The sequence below is a fragment of the Petaurus breviceps genome, unplaced genomic scaffold (assembly GCF_028583685.1).
Source record: "Petaurus breviceps papuanus isolate PSGF00001 unplaced genomic scaffold, PetGlider_PUasm1.0 188, whole genome shotgun sequence".
In the NCBI taxonomy this organism is placed as follows: domain Eukaryota; kingdom Metazoa; phylum Chordata; class Mammalia; order Diprotodontia; family Petauridae; genus Petaurus; species Petaurus breviceps.
This window is the reverse complement of record NW_027185804.1, coordinates 94,791-116,359: the sequence shown is the minus strand read 5'-3', so window position 1 is coordinate 116,359 and position 21,569 is coordinate 94,791. Positions and strand designations below refer to the sequence as shown.

At 35.6% G+C, this 21,569-nt stretch overlaps 1 protein-coding gene across 2 annotated transcripts in view; it reads left to right on the top strand.

The window, feature by feature from the left end:
* The window catches only part of NUCB2 (nucleobindin 2), a 52,371-nt gene that overhangs the window by 10,041 nt on the left and 20,761 nt on the right, over positions 1-21,569 (top strand). For both annotated transcript variants that reach the window (XM_069091098.1, XM_069091097.1), the window contains exons 2-10: positions 1,451-1,594; positions 2,982-3,089; positions 9,168-9,294; positions 13,486-13,589; positions 14,084-14,269; positions 14,495-14,585; positions 15,543-15,601; positions 15,982-16,074; positions 19,252-19,341. In XM_069091098.1, the coding sequence (XP_068947199.1) occupies positions 1,451-1,594; positions 2,982-3,089; positions 9,168-9,294; positions 13,486-13,589; positions 14,084-14,269; positions 14,495-14,585; positions 15,543-15,601; positions 15,982-16,074; positions 19,252-19,341 (1,002 nt within the window). The remainder of the gene's footprint in view (positions 1-1,450; positions 1,595-2,981; positions 3,090-9,167; positions 9,295-13,485; positions 13,590-14,083; positions 14,270-14,494; positions 14,586-15,542; positions 15,602-15,981; positions 16,075-19,251; positions 19,342-21,569) is intronic.

The following is a 21,569-nucleotide window of genomic DNA, read 5'->3' as shown; positions in this document are numbered from 1 at the left end:
GAACTGAATTTTTGGACTATGGTTCTAGTGTTATTCTTGAGTCAGCAGAGAGAGAGGTGCTATGGCTATGATCAGTTCATGACAGACACATTGTAGCATTTATCTTTCTGCCCCCCTCCCATCATTTGTTACTGTTAACAAGTTATCTAACAAGTAACATTGATGTTTTTCAAAGCTAACAAAATTGAGGTTTGAGAATGAGGTGAGGTAAAGCTTATGGGAAAAAGGATTTTTATAAATCATATTGGGGGCTTGGAGCTAAATAATGAGAGTTTCTCTGTGTGTGAATTTATTTTATAGTTTCAGAATACCCCTTGATTGTTGTTAAACCCAATGAGAGGAATTAGTAGCAGGTAGAGGATTTGTAGATTTGGTGTATACACCAGAGGTGTCGAACTCCCTGCAAGACTCTGGAGTAAACTAGATTAAAATGTAAATGAAAATATAATATACCATAGTTATTTTTTGGCCCAACCTTGTTAGACTGTGTTATGATAAATAATAGTAACTATTAATGTCCCTCTCCATTTTAATGGAATGTGCTTTGTTGTTGCAAAAAAATGGGTATTAATTTAAGGGCTCAAACACATAAAAATTTGACCCTTTGAAAGTAATGGTAATCATAATTTCAACTAAAGAGAATTGGCTTATCAAGGTATTTTTCCCCCCAAGAACCAGTTACGTGTGTGAGGCAGGGGAAAGCTATGTAAGCTTGTGATTCGAACAATTTTTTGCTATAGGTATCTTTATTTGGAAACCCTCACTCCCATGGTTTAAAAAAATATTGATTTACCACATTTAAATTTTCTTTGCTTATATTTAGCTCAAGGAGATCAAAGAGAGATCCTATAAGTGGCAGTTTTTACTGTAGCAAAGAACTGGAAACCCACTTATTGGGCAGTGGACAAAGAAATTGTGGTATGAATGCAATGGAGTAGGAAATGATGAATATGAAAAATTCAAAGAAGCATGTAAAGACATGTGAATTGATGCAGACTAAAATAAACAGAAATAGGAAAACAATACATGTTAGCTACCACAGTGTAAATGTGAAGAATAATTATTTTAAAAACGGAATATTTTCTAATTATAATGACTAAGGGCCTTAGAGAAGAAGAAAAACTCTATAGAGGGTAAGGTCCTGTGGATGTTAAATATTATATATAATGTTGAACTTTTTTGATATGTTGGTTAGTTTTGTTGAATTTTTTTCTTTTTGTTACAGAGGATGGCTCAGTGTAGAAGTGGAAAGAAGGATAAATCTAGAAATAAAAATTATGTAAAAACAAATGACTAATGAAATTTTTAAAAAATTCTCTGTGCCAATTAAAAAATTTCATTCAAGTTCAATTATAGATATTATTAATGCAATTTAAAGATCTTACAATATATGCATTGGAATATTATGAGAAATAATGTAATGTTATCATAATTTATTCTTTTATTTCAGATGTGGTGGAGAACCATACAACTACAGTGTTATTTTCTTTTAGTTACATGTCTCCTAACTGGTTTAGAAGCTGTGCCTATAGACATAGACAAGACAAAAGTAAAAGATATTCCTAATGTGGAAGGAGAAAAAATAGAAACTCCTGTAAGTGAAATGAATTCTATTACAATTCAAACATAGTTAATCCTGAAAAAATTGAAGCCATTGCATTCATTACTAATATCTTCAATTTATTAAATATCATGTTTTGAATTTAGTGATCGGCCCTGAGCAAACCCTGAAAAACTCTTCTCTGTTCTCTCTGGCTTTGGGTTAAGAGCACACCCTTGAATATAAGAATGCTTAACAAATATTTAATATTATTTTTTCAGTTTTATTGAGAATAAGTAGCGTAGTGATTGTTCCAGGGTTCCTGTTGTTTAGGTAAGTGAAATGATGACAGTGGATGGGGAGATGGTAGCAAGTATGTCTCATTGGTCACATCTTCATTATTTTCTCTGTATAACATGGAGATTAAGTCCATTGGGTACATAGGGCAACAGCAACCTGACATTTACTTTCTTTCTTTGTAGGTTGGCCCTAATCTTCTGCTGTACTTAGTTACTCTTGCCAAAGGGCAGCAGAGCCTTCCAGTGAGCCTGCTGCTTTAGCAGCTTGCTGATGGCAAGAAATTGTCTCTCCCTGTTGCTCATTATCCTCTTAGCAGCTGTGTTAGCTTCTTTTGCAGCTGCATAAACAGCAGGCTGATGGAACTTCTGTGATTCAGGAACTGTAGCTGGTCCTGAACTTCAGTGAATTTAAGAAATAAACTGGCCCTAAATTTAGGGGAAGATTAAAAAAATTAATCTTAAAAGTTGGTATATATGGACTGGTAAAGGAAAGCAAACATGACTTAGAGATACCATCTGTAGTTGGAGCTATTCTAAAGAGACAAACATCAGATTTCTTACCTTATCACAGATAATATTAGGGTTTCTCTGCCTTGGTATGAAGAAGGAAAAATAGTGCTTGAAATGTAATACTTTCATTGGATTGTGGGCTTGTAAGTCTAAATCATTTTAGTCTTCTAGCATGGCATGGACAAGTAGCATGGGCAACTGTTTCTGTGCAGTGGAAAGGGTATTACCTTTGATGTTAAGAGGACTTGGGTTCTAATTCTGGCTCTCATACTTACTGCCTTGGGTAAGTCTTTTAAAATTCCTGAGCCTCAGTTTCCTCATTTTTAAAATGAGCAGGTTGGACTAGATGACCTTGGATGTACCAGCGCTATATCTATAATGGTATGGTCATTTTACTCTCATGACTATGTCAGTATACTATGTAATATTCTGGAATTTCCAGAAATTTAGTAGTTATAATGAGAGAGCATATTCCATTCTGCTTTGTAATTTGGTAATTATAATACAACTTTAATAGCTTTTAAAAGTATGACGAAGCTCTTTGGAGAGAAGAGTTTTAAATTGCTATTTTAAAACTTTGATACTTGAAGGAAAAAGTTTTGAAAGAACCAATATTGTTTGTTAATTTGAAGGATACTGGATTATATTATGATGAGTATCTCAGGCAAGTGATTGATGTCTTGGAAACAGACAAACATTTCAGAGAAAAGCTCCAGAATGCAGACATAGAGGATATCAAGGTAAGCTTAACTGTTTGTGGAACAGAATTTATTTTTAATGTCAACATTTTTCTCAGTAAAATAAATCATCACAGATGATTAACAAGTTACAATGGATAAAGTTTACCAACGTTTAGGAAGTTGTTGACCAGATCTGTTTCATTTGTAGGAAGAATCTGTTTTATGTGATCCTAATATATGAAAATCTACGGTAGTCAACTTAACAGGCATTTGTTCAGCACATACTCTGAGCCAAGCACTGTGCTGAGTTCCAGGGATATAAATACAAGCAGAAAGATAATCTCTGATATTAAGGGTCTTACAGTCAGATGGAGGAAGACAGTACATAAAAGGGAGCCGAGGAGTTGGGGATAAGGAGGCATGAGTGCAGTCCAAAGAGGAATGAAGACATGACTGGTTTGGGGACTTTGCTAAAATGGAGGTGTTGGGATGAACTAACCAATCAAAGGAAAGCGATACAGGTTGCCTAGCCTACTTCTAGTGTAAGAAGGTCAGGGTCAGAGTGGTGTAAAGACTACTGTGTCATGGCAGAAAAATTTGAGAGGGTGAGAAGTGCAGCCTAGAGAAGAATAAAGACTGGAAATAATAACAGGAAATAGGAAAATGCTTTGGAGAAACAATTACTTTATACCAGATTTATAATTCACTTCTACTCATTAGGCAAGGAAATTTATGCCATCTCTATGATAACTTTAAATTTTAAATTGGTTTTAGTTATCTTGGTTTTTTCTGTTAGAGCAATTCTGGAAAATATTATTTTTATGTAATGGTATTTAATAAATATTTGTTGAATGCCTACTGTGAGCATGACCTTGTCCTAGGTGTTGTGTGGGAAATGTAAAGAAGCACAAATAGAGTTTTTGCCTTCCAGAAATGCACAGTCTATCAGAGGATCCCAGATGTAGCCAAAAGAAAATATCTATTTGCCTTTGGGTGCTTCAAATCCTGTTAACAAATTAAGTTTTTACAACCATTACATAAAGCATTATACTTTCTTACCTGCCCTCATTCTGGGAGTGGGAATCAAATATATTTATTTATAGTTAAGCTGTGGACAAAATTGGATTTCCTATACTCAGGTGATTATTATATCAAGTCTAAACTCAGCCTGGTACTTGTCCCACCATTAGCTGAATCAGGCCTCTAAAATGTTTGGAACTCATCTTTTGTTCAGGATGGGCTCCTGCCTTTGAGCCAAACTAATCTCTCAATTATGTTATATAGATTTTTGCCCACACACAGCATGCCTCATCAGAAATTCATCTTCTCTTTATCAGTTCAGTCACATCTATCCCTTCTTTCAAGACTTAACTTAAAATGTACCTGTTTTGGGAAATCTTACTAGATCAATTCCATCTCACCCTATTTATCTTATATCAAGATCCTAAGTTATTTAACTACAGATCACATGTCTTCTGATTCTCTTTTCTTCCCCCAATAATAGTTAACTGGCAGAGCAGACAACTTGGTCTTTGATACTCCTTGAAGAATTTTTTTTTGTTGCTTTTTGGAGGGGCATTTGGGGTTAAATGATTTGCCCAAAGTCACATGGCTAGTAAGTGTTAAGTGTCTGAGGTCAGATTTGAATACAGGTCTTCCTGACTCCCGGGCGGTGCTCTAGTCACTGTACTACCTAGCCACCCTGAAGAATTTTTTTAGCATTATTTTTTTTTACCTGATAAAGATTAAAATGAAATTAAATGGTAGGGAAAAACATTAGAAAACTTTTAATTTGATCTGATAAAATTCTTTGAAAACAAAATTTTTGAGATAAAATAAAGGGGCAGCAAAGAGGCAAAAATTTCTGGTAATGTGTCTTATTCTTAGATGTATAAATCAGCCCTTTCCTTTTTGTTTAGTGAACATTTGTTAAAGGTGTTTCAGATCAACACAAAATGAAATGATGCTAGTGTAGTTTCATCATTGTTTGCAAAATCAATCAGGTGCCTTCATTCAATTTTTTTTTTGTACTTAGTAATTTTATGCTGGAGATGAAAATTGTGGTTATGGGAGCATGGACAAAAGAGAGAAAACATGGTTAGCTCTATTGAAATGATTATGGAGCATGTATCTTATGTGTTTAAGAAATAATAACATGTGGGGTGGCTAGGTGGCACAGTGAATAGAGCACCAGTCCTGGAGTCAGGAGGACCTGAGTTCAAATTCAGCCTCAGACACTTAACACAAAAACTAGCCGTGTAACCTTGGGCAAGTCACTTAACCCCAATTGCCCTCCAAAAAAAGCAAAAAAAAAAAAAAGAAATAACACTCAAAGAAAACAAAAATAAAAATTTATTTGAAATTTGAAGTTATTTACTTAAAATAACACTTCAAAGTACTAATGCTTTGAGGAGCCAAGCCATATCCTTATCTCTCCTTTCTAACTTAATTTTTGCCTATTCAGAATTCTTTATCTGATTTTTTTTTTACTAAATTAATATAATCTGAAGGTAATATTTTCAGGTGTTATCATTGTTAAGAATATCAAAGTTTCGGGCGGAGCCAGGATGGTGGCGTAGAAGCAGGAAAACTCCCTGCGCTCCCCCCATAACCATCTCCAATCCCTATAAAAAATAACTCTGAACAAGCTTTAGAGCTGCAGAACCCACAAAGTGACAGAGAGAAACAAACCTCCCCCTGAAGCCAGCCACAGGCAAACAGGAAGGGTTGATCGCAGGCCTGGGAGCAGAGCCCAGCCCTGTGTGAGCCCGTGGTTTTAGCCTCAGGGTGGCCTGACCAGCCGATGGAGGGTCTTTGGGAGAGCAGATTACCAGCAGCTGTGGCAGTTTCCAGAATTATAGATGCCAAAGATAAAGTGAGAGGTCACTGTGGAGTCTGTGGGAATAGGGAGTCTGGAAGCGCTGTTTGTCCTCTGCCCTCGGAGGGAGAAGCGGATGAGGTGTGGCAGCCACAGCCACATGGCTGCTTGAAAGCTCCTGGCCTGCAGATTGTAGGGGAACCAAGCAACCATTCTGAGGGGTAATCACTCTTGTTTTAACCTGCTTGGATCTGGATTGCTATCTAGGGTGGAGGTCCTGGGGTGTGTGACCAGTGAACCAGAGCATGTGGAGGCTTCAGAGAGGGCAGCCAACTAATAGGTCCAGCAGCTTTGAAAAGCCCAGTGATTTGGGACAAAGCTCTCCTCTCTGGAAGCAGAGTTCTACTGTGGCAAAAAGCTCAAAAGTCAAGTAATTGAGTGGCAACGTGAGCAAGAAAAGGAAGCAAAGCAAGCACAGCAATCTGACTTTGGATTCCTTTTTTGGGGAAAAAAAAAAAAGCATGGAACAGGAGATAGACAACAAAGTCAGAAGAAGCTTCCAAGAAAAATATGAGCTGGTTACAGGCCATAGAGGAGCTTAAGAATAAGGATTTTGAAAACCAAATAAGAGAAGTGGAGGAAAAATTGGGAAGAGAAATGAGAATGATGCAAGAAAATCATGAAAAGAGAATCAACAACCTGACTGAAGAAAATAACACCTTAAAAATTAGACTAACTTAAATGGCAAAAGAGGCTCAAAAAGGCGATGAGGAGAAGAATGCCTTAAAAAGCCAAATTTGCCAGATGGGAAAAGAATCTCAAAAGCTCACTGAGGAGAATCATTCCCTCATATTTAGAATGGAGCAAAGAGAAGCTAGTGACTTTATGAGAAATCAAGATACTATTAAACAGATCCAAACAAATGAAAAAATAGAAGGCAATGTGAAATACGTCATTGGAAAAACCACTTACCTGGAAAATAGATCCAGGAGAAATAATTTAAAAATTATTGGACTACATGAAAGTCATGATCAAAAAAAGAACCTTCAAGAAATTCTCAAGGAAAATTGCCTTGATGTTTTAGAACCAGAGGGCAAAATAGAAGTTGAAAGAATCCACCAATCACCTCCTGAAAAAGATCCCAAAAAGAAAACTCCTAGGAATTCATAGCCAGGTTCCAGAGTTCCCAGATCAAGGAGAAAATATTACAAGCAGCCAAGAAGAAACAATTTGAATATTGTGGAAACACAATCAGGATAACACAGGACCTGGCAGCTTCTACACTCAGGGATCAAAAGGCTTGGAATATGATATTCCGGAGGGCAAAGGAGCTGAGATTAAAACCAAGAATCACCTACCCAGCAAAACTGAGTATCATGTTTCAGGGGAAAATAAGGTCATTCAATGAAATAGATTACTTTCAAGCATTCTTGATGAAAAAAACCAGAGTTGAATAGAAAATTTGACATTGAGATACAAGAAGCAAGAGAAGCATGAGAAGGTAAACAGGGAAAAGAAATCATAAGGAACTTACCAAAGTTGAACTTTTAACATTCCTACATGGAAAAACAATAATTGTAACTTAAGAAACTTTTCTCAGTATGAGGATAGTTGAAGGGAATATAAATTTATATATATACACACACATATATATATATATGTATACATACATATATATGTCTATGTAAGAGGGTATATGTTGTAATGGAAATGTAAAGAGAATGTAAATTTAAAAGATTTTCCCTGCCTGCCCCTAGGCCATTTGATAGGCTTAAGTGCACCTGGAGCCTGTGGTGGGAGGCTTGTTTTTCAGGAGATACTTTGTGATTAGGGAGTGAATCATGAAGGTTGTTACATTCTCTGAGCCAGGAGAAGGCTATATAATCCCTGATGTGAGGCTTTGTTTTGGGGCTTACTTTGAGAAGTGTAGTGTGATTTGTCTGCACAAGACTCTGGGCAGCCGTTGAGAGACTCCTGGCTTTGAAAACCCAGATGTTGATGATTCCCTCTCTGGTAACTGACTAGGTATGAATGTAATGGTTGGACAGTTGGAGACCTGTCTGCTTGATCTGTTTGTTTCTCTGTCTTGTAACTTCTGCTTTGTAACCTCTCTGTATATTCTGAATTTCCAGGTGCTGACTTTTCCCCCTGAACTAGCTGTGACTATATGTTTGATTGATTAAAGCAAGATTGTTAACCCATTTTGAGTTGCTTTCTTTTTAGAAAAGCAGATCTAAGAACCTGTGTTGGCAGCCACCCTGGGGATGCTGGGGTGCTTGCTGCTACATATGGTCATATGAATACATATGTGAAGGTGTGTAAATATGTGTACAGGTATACATAGACAGAGGGCATAGGACCAATTGAATAGGAAGGGGTGATACTTAAAAGGTGAATTGAGATGTGAGAGAGGAATGTAATAAGAGGAGATGGGGAGAGACAGAATGGGGTAAATTATCTCATATAGAAGATGTAAGGGAAAACTTACAATGGAGGGGAAGAACAGGAAGGCAAAAGGGAATGGGACAACCTTACTCTTATTGAATTTGGCTTAGGGAAGGAATGACATACACACTAAACAGGGTATCTCACCCTACAGGAGAGTAGGGGGGAAGGGGATGAAAGGGGGGATGATGGAGGGGAGGGAAGTTTTGGGGGGAGGGAAGTTAGAAGCCCACACTTTTGAAAAGGAATAGGGTCAAAGTAGAGAATAGAACAAATGGGGGGGGGGGGGGGGTGGGATAGGATGGAGAGAAATATAGTCAGTCTTTCACAATATATCCACTATGGAAATGTTTTGTGTGGCTACACATGTACAATCTATATTGAACTGCCTATCTTCCCAGTAAGGGTGGGTGATGAGGGAGGAAGGGAAAGAATCTGAAATTCAAAGTTTTAAAATAAAATGTTTAAAATGTATATACAATAATAATAATAATTATTATTTTATGTTTAACTGGGAAATAAGATATATAGGCACTGGGGTATAGAGATATATCTTGCCCTCCTGGAAAGTCCGAGGGGGGATTGGGAAGGATATAGGAGAGAGCTGATTGGGGGAGTGGGTATGCAGTGGGATCACTGTTTTGGGGTGGTGGGTAGGGGAAAGAAGGGGACAAAATTTACAACTCAGAATCTGTAAATGAATGATGTAAACTAAAAATAAACATAAAATTTAATTAAAAAAACACAAGAAAAAAGGAAATAAAAAGAATATCAAAGTTGTTAGAATTATTTATATAGTTTGGTATGATGCTCTGACTTTTATTGTTATTTGAGCTGAGCCTACTATAATTTAATTTCTTTTATCTTGTTAACAGAGTGGAAAACTAAGCAAAGAACTTGATTTAGTAAGTCATCATGTCAGGACAAGACTTGATGAACTAAAGAGACAGGAAGTGGCAAGATTAAGAATGCTAATTAAAGCTAAATTGGATTCCATTCAAGGTAAGCCCCTAAACTGAGGTCAAGAAAAACTGTTATTTGATTGATAAAATGTCTATTCATAATTTGTTAATTTTAGGGCAATCTCTTATTAGAATACTAAGTGCAATCCCAGACTTGATTTAGTTTAAGCACTGGCTTGGTTCACAAAAATCAGAGAAATCTCAGTGGAAAGACCTTTGAAGCTCTCTTACCCAGTCCGGTCATTGATACTTAAAATGCCTCCTGATTGGTGGAGAATTAAGAATAATTTTAGTTGTCAAAACTTAATTTTTCACTAGATTTTTTTAGGTACAAGCTAAATTAATAGTTGAAATGGATGAACATTTCAGTTAACTTGACTCCCTGTTGTCTGGTGGAATCCTATTTTCTTTAAGCAGCAATCTTTTTTCAGCACTGAGAATTACTCAAGGGAGTCTTATTTTTAATCACTCTGTTAAAAGTAAGAAATCTTCAAATGTTTGTATTTTCACATAATTTTAACACGACACTTTTTGGATTCAACCCTTGTTATTGTAGCCTACATTATTTAAAAAATTCCATTCAGTTAAATACATTAATATTCTAAACAGGTCATATGATGCATCGTGTTACATAGTAGACAGAATCATTAAAGGTTACCAGCTAAAACAAATCTCTACTTATGTTCTAATTGGACACTTCATCATGGTGAGGAAGTGAGCTGAGTTTCCAAGGTCAAATCGGATCAATACAGAAATTTGAACTAGATTTCCAAATAACCATCTATCTCTGTATCCTTTAATGCCTTGATGTAGGCATTCCCAGCACAGATAGAACAACCCCTATTGGCTTTAGTTTATGCTGTTCACGAGTTGCTGTGGTACAAAGAGTTCCACCTCCTGGTGCCTGTCTCCTCCGGTGATGATTCTTTCTGTACTGATACCATTTGACCCTGCACCCCAGAAGCACACTTTCTGTCCCTGGGCACATACTTGAAGCTTTTCTCTCTTGATAAGATCTGTAATACCTGGAAGAACCTCAGCGTACTTTATCATCATGATGAAGTGTCCAACTAGAACTTTAGTAGAGATTTGTTTTAGCCAGTAACTTGTAATGATTATATCTACTATGTAACATAATGTATCATATGACCTGTTTAAAATATATCAATATAGCTATTTAAGACTATATTGTTAAATATTAACTCCTAACATTTTAAAATTTAATGTCATAGCATACAGAACATTCCTGTTGTTCATGCATCATATATTTTTAATGCTGATGCACTTCTGTGGTGTTCTCGTCTATCATTCTAGACAATAAATGCTGTAGTTGGGTATTGCAGACAAAAAGTCAAATTAAACTATTTTGAAATAAAGAATCCTGTTTGAAAGGGAAGTAAAGATACTATAAATAACTGAAGGTAAAATACTTAAGTGCTGATACAACCAGTAGAACAGTATACAGTGATTACAATAATGTGAAAGAAAACAACCCTAAAAAGACAGATGAACTCAAATTAATGTTAGTGACCAATCTTGGTACTGAAGAATAGATTGTAAGACCAAGGAGAGAGGTGGTCAGCAGTGGGTACAGAAGGCTGTAGATGTGATATGTTATCCATTGCAGTTTTGTGGAGGTAATTTGACTAGTGGTTTTCTTTACCATAAGGGAGTGTTCAGTAGGATAGGGAGTATATCAATCAGAAAATGACTATGATGTAAAAGAATAAAATTTACTTAAAAAAAAACCCCACATATTCATACTAGCTAGAGTAAAAAGCTAGAATTTTAGTTAAAATAAATTTTAAGTAAAATTTAAATAAAGGAACAAAATATTAACATAAATATACATTATGATTTTATAGGGGAAAAATGTTTGAACTGCTTTAGCAAATGTTTTGACAGGTGAAGATTAAGAATATAGATGCCAGGGCGGCTAGGTGGTGCAGTGAATAGACCACCGGCCCTGGAGTCAGGAGGACCTGAGTTCAAATCCACCCTCAGACACTTAACACAAAAACTAGTCCTGTGACCTTGGCCAAGTCACTTAATGCCAATTGCCCTCTAAAAAACAAAAAAAAAAAAAAAAAAGAATATAGGTGCTAAGATATCTGGCTTGAAGATTATTCTGCTTTTTAAATTTTGAACAAACTATTTGATAATCAAATCTCTTTTAAGGGAATACTTTGCACTTAGGTGTTAAACTAAACATGTCTAAAACTGAACTCATTATCTTTCCCCTTAAATCCTCTCCCCACCCCAAACTTGCATATTGTAGAGGACAATACCATTCTACCAGTCCCTCAGGCTTAAAACCTAGGTGGTCATCCTTGACTCCTTACTATCTCTTGCCTCCCATATTCAATATTGTTACTAAGGCCCATAGATTTTAACTTTGCAACATCTCTTGAATATGCCCCCTTCTCTCCTCTGAAACCACTACCATCTTGGTACAGGCCCTCATCATCTCACACCTGGACTGCTGCAGAGTATTGGTGGGTTTGTCTCTCATCCAATTCACCTTCCATCCAGCCACTAAAGTGATTTTCTGAAAGCACAGGTCTGACTGTTACTCAGTAATCTCCAGTAGCTCCTTATTACCCCAGGATCATATGTAAAATCTTCTGGTTAGGGTTCAAAACCCTCTATAAACTAGTTTTCTCCTACCTTTCCAGTCTTACACCTTCCTTCCTGAATCCAATGATAAGAGTCTCCTTCCTGTTCCATGAAGAAGACACTTAATTTCTTAATTCTGGGCATTTTCTCTGGCTCTCTGTCATGCCTGGAATGCTCTATCTCCTTCACTCTACCTACTGATTTCCCTTGGCATCCCAACTAAAATTCCACCAGCTATAGGAAGGTTTTTCTCAAGTCCTCTCAATTCTAGTGTCTTTCCTTTGCTAATTTTTTCTTATTTATCCAGTATATAGTTTGCTTTGTATGTATTTCCTTGTTGTTTTCTCCATTAGATTGGGGGCTCCTTGAGGGCAGGAACTGTCTTTTTTGGACATCCTTAGTGTTTAGCACAGTGCCTGGTATTAGGTGCTTAGTATTAATACTTATTGACTGACCAAAAAAAATTATTATCCTTTGTCCAGGATAGCAATGTAACATTGTATAAAAAATTAAAAATGTTTTATAAATGGGACTATATGGGGCAGATAAGAATTTGTTCACATACTGTACCTTTACTTTCATGTAGCAGACTAACTTCTAGGAAAGATTTCTTCCTCTCCTTTTTTAGAATTCTTTTTTAAAATCAATGTCATATTGCTATGAATTGTAGTGCGTGTTTTTTGTAGCAAATAGAAGCACACCCTATCTTCCTTAATCAGAAAACTTGCATTTTTTTCCCCTTTATAAATAACATTTTAGCAATCATTAGTAAACTGATAGGAAGATATACTTCATTATTATGAGCAAAATGCCACATTTTCCAGAGACCTCAGATTAAATCAAGAAGCATTGGGACTTTTGATTTGATCTGTGACATTTTGACTTTGAAATGTTCCTTTGTTTGTGAAAAACAAAGGAACTGACATGCTGACATGTAGCCTAAATGGGACAAGTTCTGTTCTTCAGCTGTAATCAAGTTTCTTTCTTTCTTTTTTTCTTTTTAAAGCAATTGGGGTTAAGTAACTTGCTCAAGGTTACATGGCCAGGTGTTTCTGGGTGGGAGCTAAGTGTCTAAGGCTGGATTCAATCCCCAGGTCATCCTGACACTGGAGCCGGTGCTCTTACTCGATGTGCTACCTGGCCACCCCATGTAATCAAGTTTCTTATATCTCCAAAGAATAGATCCTCAAATAGCCTAAGTTCAACAATACAATGTCTACTAATACTTAAGAACAAAATAATTCTGAATGATTGATTCCCCTCTCTCCCCAAAAGTATAAGAACTAGAGCAAGGCATTATCTTTTTACTTGATTAAAAAAAAGTCAAACCATCCTTCTTATGCCAGAATTGAATCACTAAAATTGAATCACTAAAATTCTGGCATAAAGTTTGATTGTTTTACAAGTAACAACAAAGGTTTGCATGGAGATTGACTACGCTCAAAGAATGAGGAACCCATATTTCATATGGCATGCTGAAGCAAGCAAGGTCTTTGCATGTGGAAGCATTGCAAATAGTACAGTTTTGTTTTAAAGTTGTACAATTGAGCTGAGATTGGTTGTGTTTTTTTGTTTTAAAATAACCTCCAAAAACATTTGTTTCATTTTCTTTCAGACACAGGCATAGATTATCAAGCTCTTTTGAAACAGTTTGAGCACCTAAATCATCAGAATCCTGACAAGTTTGAACCAACAGACTTAGATATGTTAATCAAAGCTGTGAGTATGCCGTACTAAAGAAAGTCTTGTCTGTCTCATTGTGCTAAGGTCTTGTTATTTGGCAGGGAACTCAGAGTCAGGCCACCATATTTTTTACTGTCTTTGTGGTATCTTGCACAGTAATGGAGCTTAATGTTTCAATAGCATAAACACATAATTTTCTTGTATGGAGTTATCAAACTAGGTATTCTAACCTGTTGGTTTCTGAATTTGGTCCCTTTGTATGGCTCTGCCCAGTTTTTTATATCTTTGTTTAATTTCCTAATGTTATTTTTCAGTGGCATTGTCTGAACCCCATAGTAACTTTTTTGTTGTTGTTGATCAAAATGGTAGTTTTTAGTACTTAGAGAAAAGATGCAGTTCTATTTTACTATTTATCTTACTATTTTACTGATCTCAAGTTTTTTGTAAAATTTTTTGAGGTTAAATTTTATTCAAGAATTTCAATTGTATTTCTAGTAGTCTTTCACTTTTAAAATATTTTATTTACCTAGGCTACAAGTGATTTAGAAAACTATGATAAAACTCGCCATGAAGAATTTAAAAAATATGAAATGATGAAAGAGCATGAAAGGCGAGAATATTTGAAAACATTGAATGAAGAAAAAAGGCATGAAGAAGAATCTAAATTTGAGGAAATGAAGAAGAAACATGGAAATCATCCAAAAGTTAACCACCCAGTAAGGACTGTTACTTTATGAACATTAGCTAAGGGAAAACCTTTGATCTATCTTATAAAATAGCCAAGATTTGCCGTCAAGGAAATAAGGATTACTTACTAATTAATAGTACTTAAAAATAATTATACATAAATTATTTTTAATACTATGAAGCTCTTACAACACCAAAATAGTTAAGATTGATGCCTTATTTTCTCATTAATTTTTAAAAAATCAATTTTGTAGGGAAGCAAAGACCAATTAAAAGAGGTATGGGAGGAGACAGATGGACTGGATCCTAGTGATTTTGACCCGAAGACATTTTTCAAATTGCATGGTAACAAATTTAATGTCAATATTATATTTGTGTATCCTTTTTTGCAAAAGTTGAAAATAAAATTGCTGTACATCAGAGGTGTCAAACATACAATCCAAAACACTACTAAGAATAGCCTGAACCAGATTAAAATATAATTAGAAAATATTTAACAAAATAAGTAAAAATACAATAAAAGATAGATAACATTACAGTTTAAAACTAAGCCAATATGAGGCTTTATGTATGATTAGTGGCCCCATTTGTGTTTGAATTTGACGCCACTAACTGTTGTACATGTATTCACCCTGAGCCTTTTATTGAGTCTTATTGTCACTTTGAAAATTGTACATTTTTTTTCCCTTATAATAAAATGAATAGTCTTTATTGCTGAATGTTGATATAGAATATTGGAAGTCAGTAGCTTTTGGTTTTGTACCTGGTGGTAAATCATTATGTGACTTAACTCAGACTGTTTCCTTCTCTATAAACTCAGAATAATTCTATGGATTTAACTGCTTATGATTATTTGAAAAACACTGAACACTAAATATTATTTTTACTACCAGAGCTTAGAAAAAGAAATCTGCACATGTGCTCAGTTTTTAAAAATTCTTTAAAAAGATGAGTTATTTAGAATTATTTTGTTCTTAATTATGAGTAGACATTATATTGTCTGACTCAGACTTATCTGGGGATCTCATTCTTTGTAAAAGAAAGAAATTTGGTTCAGTTGAAAATGAGAAGTTATCCTGTTTAGGCTGAATGTCAAAACTTGCCATTTCAAAACCATTATAAAACTACTGCATTTTTTTTTCTTTTTGGAGGGCAATTGGGGTTAAGTGACTTGCCCAAAGTCCCACGGCTGGTAAGTGTGTCAAGTGTCTGAGGCCGGAAAAAACTACTGTATTTTTAATAATTTATTTTCTTTTCTAGTTTATTAAAAACAATTTTGCGTTTGTTACTTTTAAACTTCAGATGTCAATAGCGATGGTTTCTTGGATGAGCAAGAATTAGAAGCCCTGTTTACCAAAGAGGTAAAGATGGAACCTGTTGAGTTTATTTATTATTCATTGTTTTCTCTTTTTCTTCCTACTCTTTTTGTGGGCTTTTTCCTTATTAAAAAATGTTTTATTGATACCTTTTGTCTCTACAATAATCATTTCCTAACTCTCCCCTATGACAAAGAAAAACAATGAAAAACGCATTCCCTTGTAATTTTCCACCTCCTTGCCACGAGAGAACTGTGTTTTGTTTTTTCTCAGTACCTTCATTTCCCCCTTATGTTGATTAAACTAATTTACTTTTAGAGGTTCTTTCATTTACATCACTGTACTTGTTATTTATATTGTTCTCTTTGTTTTGCTTATTTCACTTTGCACCTACTTTCATACTGATTTTTTCAACTTCTTTTTAGTTAGAGAAAGTATATGACCCTAAAAATGAAGAGGACGACATGGTAGAAATGGAAGAAGAAAGGCTTAGGATGAGGGAACACGTTATGAATGAGGTATGGTTTACAAGTTTGACTATTGGGATGGCTGTAAATATTTTTTTTTTTTTAAGCAATCTGGGTTAAGTAACTTGCTCAAGATTACACGGCCAGTTATTTCTGGGTGTGGTGCTAAGTATCTGAGCCCGGATTTGATCCCCAGGTCATCCCAACACTGGAGCCAGTGCTCTTACTTGCTGAGCCACCTGAGCCCCGGGATAGCTGTAAATATTGATTGAAAATGTCTTATTGGTAGAAAATTTCCAAGTTCTTGGTACTTGGAAGAGATTCTACCATGATATGGAGTAATGAATGGATATGAAACAAATTTCAATTCCGAATTTTTGATTTTCTATAAATCTAATGCTGTGTGAACACAAAAACAATGCCTGGTCCAATAAGAATTGTTTCAGAAATGCTCAAAATAAGCTGCAGTTGGTGAATCAAGCTAAGGATTACAAAAATATCTCTCAGAACATAAAGCTATATGATTACACATGTATAACCTGTGTCAAATTGCTTGCCTTCTCAATGGAGAGGGCCAAGGAAGGGAGAAAATTTGCACCTCAAATTTTGAAAAAAAAAAAAAAAGATTGTTATAATTGTTTTTACATCCAATTGGAAAAAAATAAAATATTAATAAGATTTTAAAAATAAAATAAAACGATGGCAGATAATGAAAAAAAAAGCTATGCTGGAACTTTTTCTTTTCAACAATTCATGAGCAAACATCACAGTTTTCGAACAGGGGAAGAGGGTAGAGACAGCAGAAGTCCTAAGTGCTTTTCTTCTTTTTGTAACAAAATCTAGAAAGTATCATTAAACACATAGTGAACGTTTAGAAACAAAAAGCAGTGATCACTAATGGCCATGATAATGGCATCAAGAAAAGGTCCCGCCATACTAACTGTCTTTCCTTTTTAATAGGGTTGTTAGAGTGATAGATCAAGGAATGCTGTAGATACAAAAGATATAGATTAGTTGGTAGTGTATCATCTTAGGTCATTTCAGAACTGGTTGAATGATTAGGTCTAAAGAGTAGGTATTAATGTTTTAATGTCATCTTGGAAACAGGAATGTTGCCATTAAGTCTCATTTATTTCATTTAAATCTTATTTTTAATAAAATAACATATTCAATACATTTGTTAAATTCCTACTATCTACAAGGCTTCTACTGAAGTCCTGCTGTAGTGCTTCACTATGGTATGAAGAGTAAACTTGGGTTCCAGTAAGATATGTCAAAAGAACACAACCTCTGGAAGCTCTTGGCAGCTTATAAAGACTTAGGGTAGGTCAAAGTGGCCAGCTGTATGTCTGTTTATTGGAGGGCCAGCCTGGCGAAATAGAGAGACAGCCTCTTGTTGTCAGAGACTGGCTGTGAGCTCATGAATTTTTATAGCATTGCAACTGTATTTAAATTTAAATAGTCTACTTAAGGTACGGTGTGGTGTTGCCATCTCTATTGGTGAAAGGAGTGTTCATATCAATTAAGTCACTGATACTTCAGTATGAGAGAGTTGGAAGGACTTTCAGATGATGTAGACCAACCCTCTTGCTTTATAGAGGAGGGAACTGGGGTTTCATAGAGAGCTGCAGTGACTTTTCCCAGTTCATACCACTAACCAGAGCTATGATGTGAAAGCAGGTCTTCTGAAACTAAATTTACCATTTTCTCCATTATACCACTAACGTATCAGAGTAAGTGCTTGGTACTGAGGATGCAAATGTAGGTATGACACATGCCTACCCTCAAGGAGCCTATAGTTAATAGAGTAAAATGACTTATCCACTAATAACTTAATATATGGTAGATCGAGGTAAGTACAAAGGAGAGATTCAAGGTAAAGTGCTATCAGAAGTATATAGAAGGGGAATGATCATTTTCAGCGGGGGAAAAGGACAGCAGTAAAGGAAGATTTCATGAACCAGATGACAGTTGAGTGGGGACATGAAGGAAGAAAATAATTTCAGCAAAAGAGATGAGAGATGAAGAGTTTTGGGGGCAGAGAGAGCATTGTTCATGTCAGATTTGGGGGAACCACTTGAGGAAAGAAATGGATAAAAGGAGGATGAAAATCAGAATGGAGGAGTCCAGTTTGTCTAAAACCTAATGTTTGAATGGAAAAAGACTGACATAAGACTGGAAATGTAGCTGGATTTTAGAGAACCTGGAATGAAACTTTGTACTTTATTCCTAGGTTAAAGGGAGCTACTGAATGTTTTTGAGTGGAAAAATGAAACTAACAACATGTTTATGTAGTGTTTTGAGATGTGCAAAGCATTAGAAATCCTGTGAGGTTGGTAGTACAACTATCATCTCCATTTTATAGGTAAGGCTAAGGAGGCTCTGAAAAATTGAGTGAGTTTCCAGCCTCAGTTCCCTCATCTGTAAAATGAGAATAATAATAGCATCTGACCTGGATTTCAAGCCTGAGCATTTGCAGAAGACTCTTTGTTGGAGGAAAGAATGACTTGGCTCTCCTTGAGTGCTTGATGTACAGATTAGGCTTGTGAAAACCTGGGTTACACAGGGCTGTTAAAAGGATCTAATGAAATAGTATATGTAAAAGATTTTCCAAACCCTAAAGCTCTTTATGAGAGCTATTAGAATTATTATTCCAGTGCCTTGCAATAGTAAGTACTTAAATTTGCTTGTTAACTGATTGTGTAGTGCTCCAGAACAATATTTTTAACTAATTAAGAGGTATTGTTAAAGAAAAAAAAGCTAGCCTCAGTGTTAGATTTTCTTCCCCATTGAGATAGAGGCAGCTAGGTGGCACACTGGATGGAGTGGACAGCCTGGAGTCAAGAGGTCCGTATTCAAATCCAGACAAAAAAAAAAGTCAGGGTTCCTATGATTCAGTAGGACTCTGAGGTAAATTCTAACTCAGAGATCCATTTCTCAGCATTGTAAGGCTGAACTTTATTATTATTATTATTTATTATTATTGTAAGGCTGAACATATTAGAGGGATATGTTAGGAAGATACTTGGGCAGAGATGGGAAGGATAAATGGAAGAGGGGATCACCTTGAGGGAGGAAGATAAATTAGGAGACTGTTACAATGCCCCCAGTAAGAAGTTATAAGGGATAGTGATACAAAAGCTATTGAGGAGGTAGCTGAAAAGAGTGGCTGATATCTAAATGGTGGGGGGAAATGTTAATATTACATTTCTCTTTTTCTCTAATCAGGTTGATACTAACAAGGACCGGTTAGTGACTTTGGAAGAGTTTCTAAAAGCTACTGAGAAAAAAGAATTCTTGGAGCCAGATAGCTGGGAGGTAATATATGTTTTTTTAAATGGACTTGTATCATGTTTCCTTCACTTCATCAAGATGTTCACTGATAACTCTTTGTCTTTTGCATTATAGTTAGATACTTAATGACTTTTTATAGAAGACCAATTTTTTTGTAAACTGGTAGAATTTCTACTACTTTATGTACTCCAAGGGGTGATAAGCATACATAAATTTAAAGAGATGCTGAACTGTGCCAACACAAACAGAATTTGACATTTTCCAAACATAATAATAATAGCAACAAGAGCTAGCATTGATACAGTGCTTTAAGGTTTCCAAGTTGCTTTGAAATATTATTTTATCCTCATACCCTGGGAGGTAGGTACTATTATTCCCATTTTGTAGATGAGGACACTGAGGTAGGCCCCAGGATCATATAACTTGTAAGTGTCTGAGGTCAAATTTGAACTCAGGTCTTCCTGGCTCCAGGTGTGGTGTTCTATCTATTTTAATACTTAGCTGCCTCTGATCTCAAGTAAAGGTATATATTTATCAATTCAGACAGTTTTGATAATATTTTGAGAGGCTGATTCTTTGACCTTAGAGGCTTCATTTAAAACATGAAGAAGAATGGCTGAGAGAAGATAACAGAGGACCATCATCTCCTTCGAGTACCCTCTAGTGAGCTTTAGGATGTCATAGAAGGATTGCTACTGTTGTTCCCTAGTCAGGAGCAGTAATTTCATCACTGTGAAGAATTCCTTGTTTGGAAACTCCCTCTGCTGATTTTCAATTTTTTAATTAAAAATTTTTTTTCTACTTTATTTTGCTTTTAATAATGAAAATTAGAAGGTAAGCTTCATTGCATCTTTTTTTTTTCAGAATTTATTTATTTTTAGTTTTCAACATCCATTTACACAAGATTTTGAATTCCAAATTTCTCCCCATCTCTCCCCTACCAAGATGGCAAGAATACTGATTACTCCTTCCCCCAGTGTTCCTTCTCAGATATCCCCTCCTATCCTTCCTCTTGCTCCCTTCTCCCTTACTTTCTTGTAGGGCAAGATGAATTTCTATACCCCATTGCTTGTATATCTTATTTCCTGGTTGATGTAACAACAATTTTTTAACATTTGTTTTAAAACTTTTTTTAAAAGTTACAGATTCTCTTCCTTTTTTCCCTCCTGACCCACCCTCACTGGGAAGACAAGCAGTTCGGTATAGGTTATACATGTGTAGTTATGTAAAATATTTCCATAGTAGTCATTTTGTGTAAGACTAATTATATTTCCCTCCATCTATCCCACCCCCCCATTTATTCTATTTTCTCCTTTGACCCTGTCCCTTTTCAAAAGTGTTTGCTTCTGACTGCCCCTTTCCCCAATATACCCTGCCTTCTATCATTCCCCCCCCATCCCCTTCCCCCTACTTTCCTGTGGGATAAGATACCTAATTGAGCATGTATGTTATTCCCTTCTTAAGCCAAATACAGTGAGAGTAAGGTTGACCTATTCCCTTTTACCTCCCTGCTCTTCCCCTCCATTGTAATAGCTTTCTCTTGCCTCTTTTATGTGAGATAATTTACCCTATTCTATCTCTCCCTTTCTCCTCCCAATATATTCTTCTTTCACCTCTTAATTTTATTTTTTAGATATTATCCTTTCATATTCAACTCACCCTGTGCCCTCTATGCATACATACATACACATATACACATATAAATATATATATATATACATATACCCACCTATACATATACACACACATGTATACCCACATATATATTCCCTTCAACTATCATACTGAGAAAAGTCTCATGAGTTACAAATACTGTCTTTCCATGTAGGAATGTAAACAGTTCAACTTTAATAAGTTCCTTATGATTTCTCTTTCCTGTTTACCTTTTCATGCTTCTTTTGATTCTTATATTTGAAAGTCAGATTTTCTGTTCAGCTCTGGTCTTTTCATCAAGTATGCTTGAAAGTCCTCTATTGCATTGAGTGTCCATATTTTCTCCTGAAGTATTATACTCAGTTTTGCTGGGTAGGTGATTTTTAATTTTAATCCTAGCTCGTTTGACATCTGGAATATCATATTCCAAACCTTTTCCCTTAAAGTAGAAGCTACTAGATCTTGTATTATCCTGATTGTGTTTCCACAATACTTAAATTGTTTCTTCCTGACTGCTTGTAATATTTTCTCCTTGACCTAGGAACTCTGGAATTTGGCTATAGTATTCCTAGGAGTTTTCTTTTTGCGATATTTTTCAA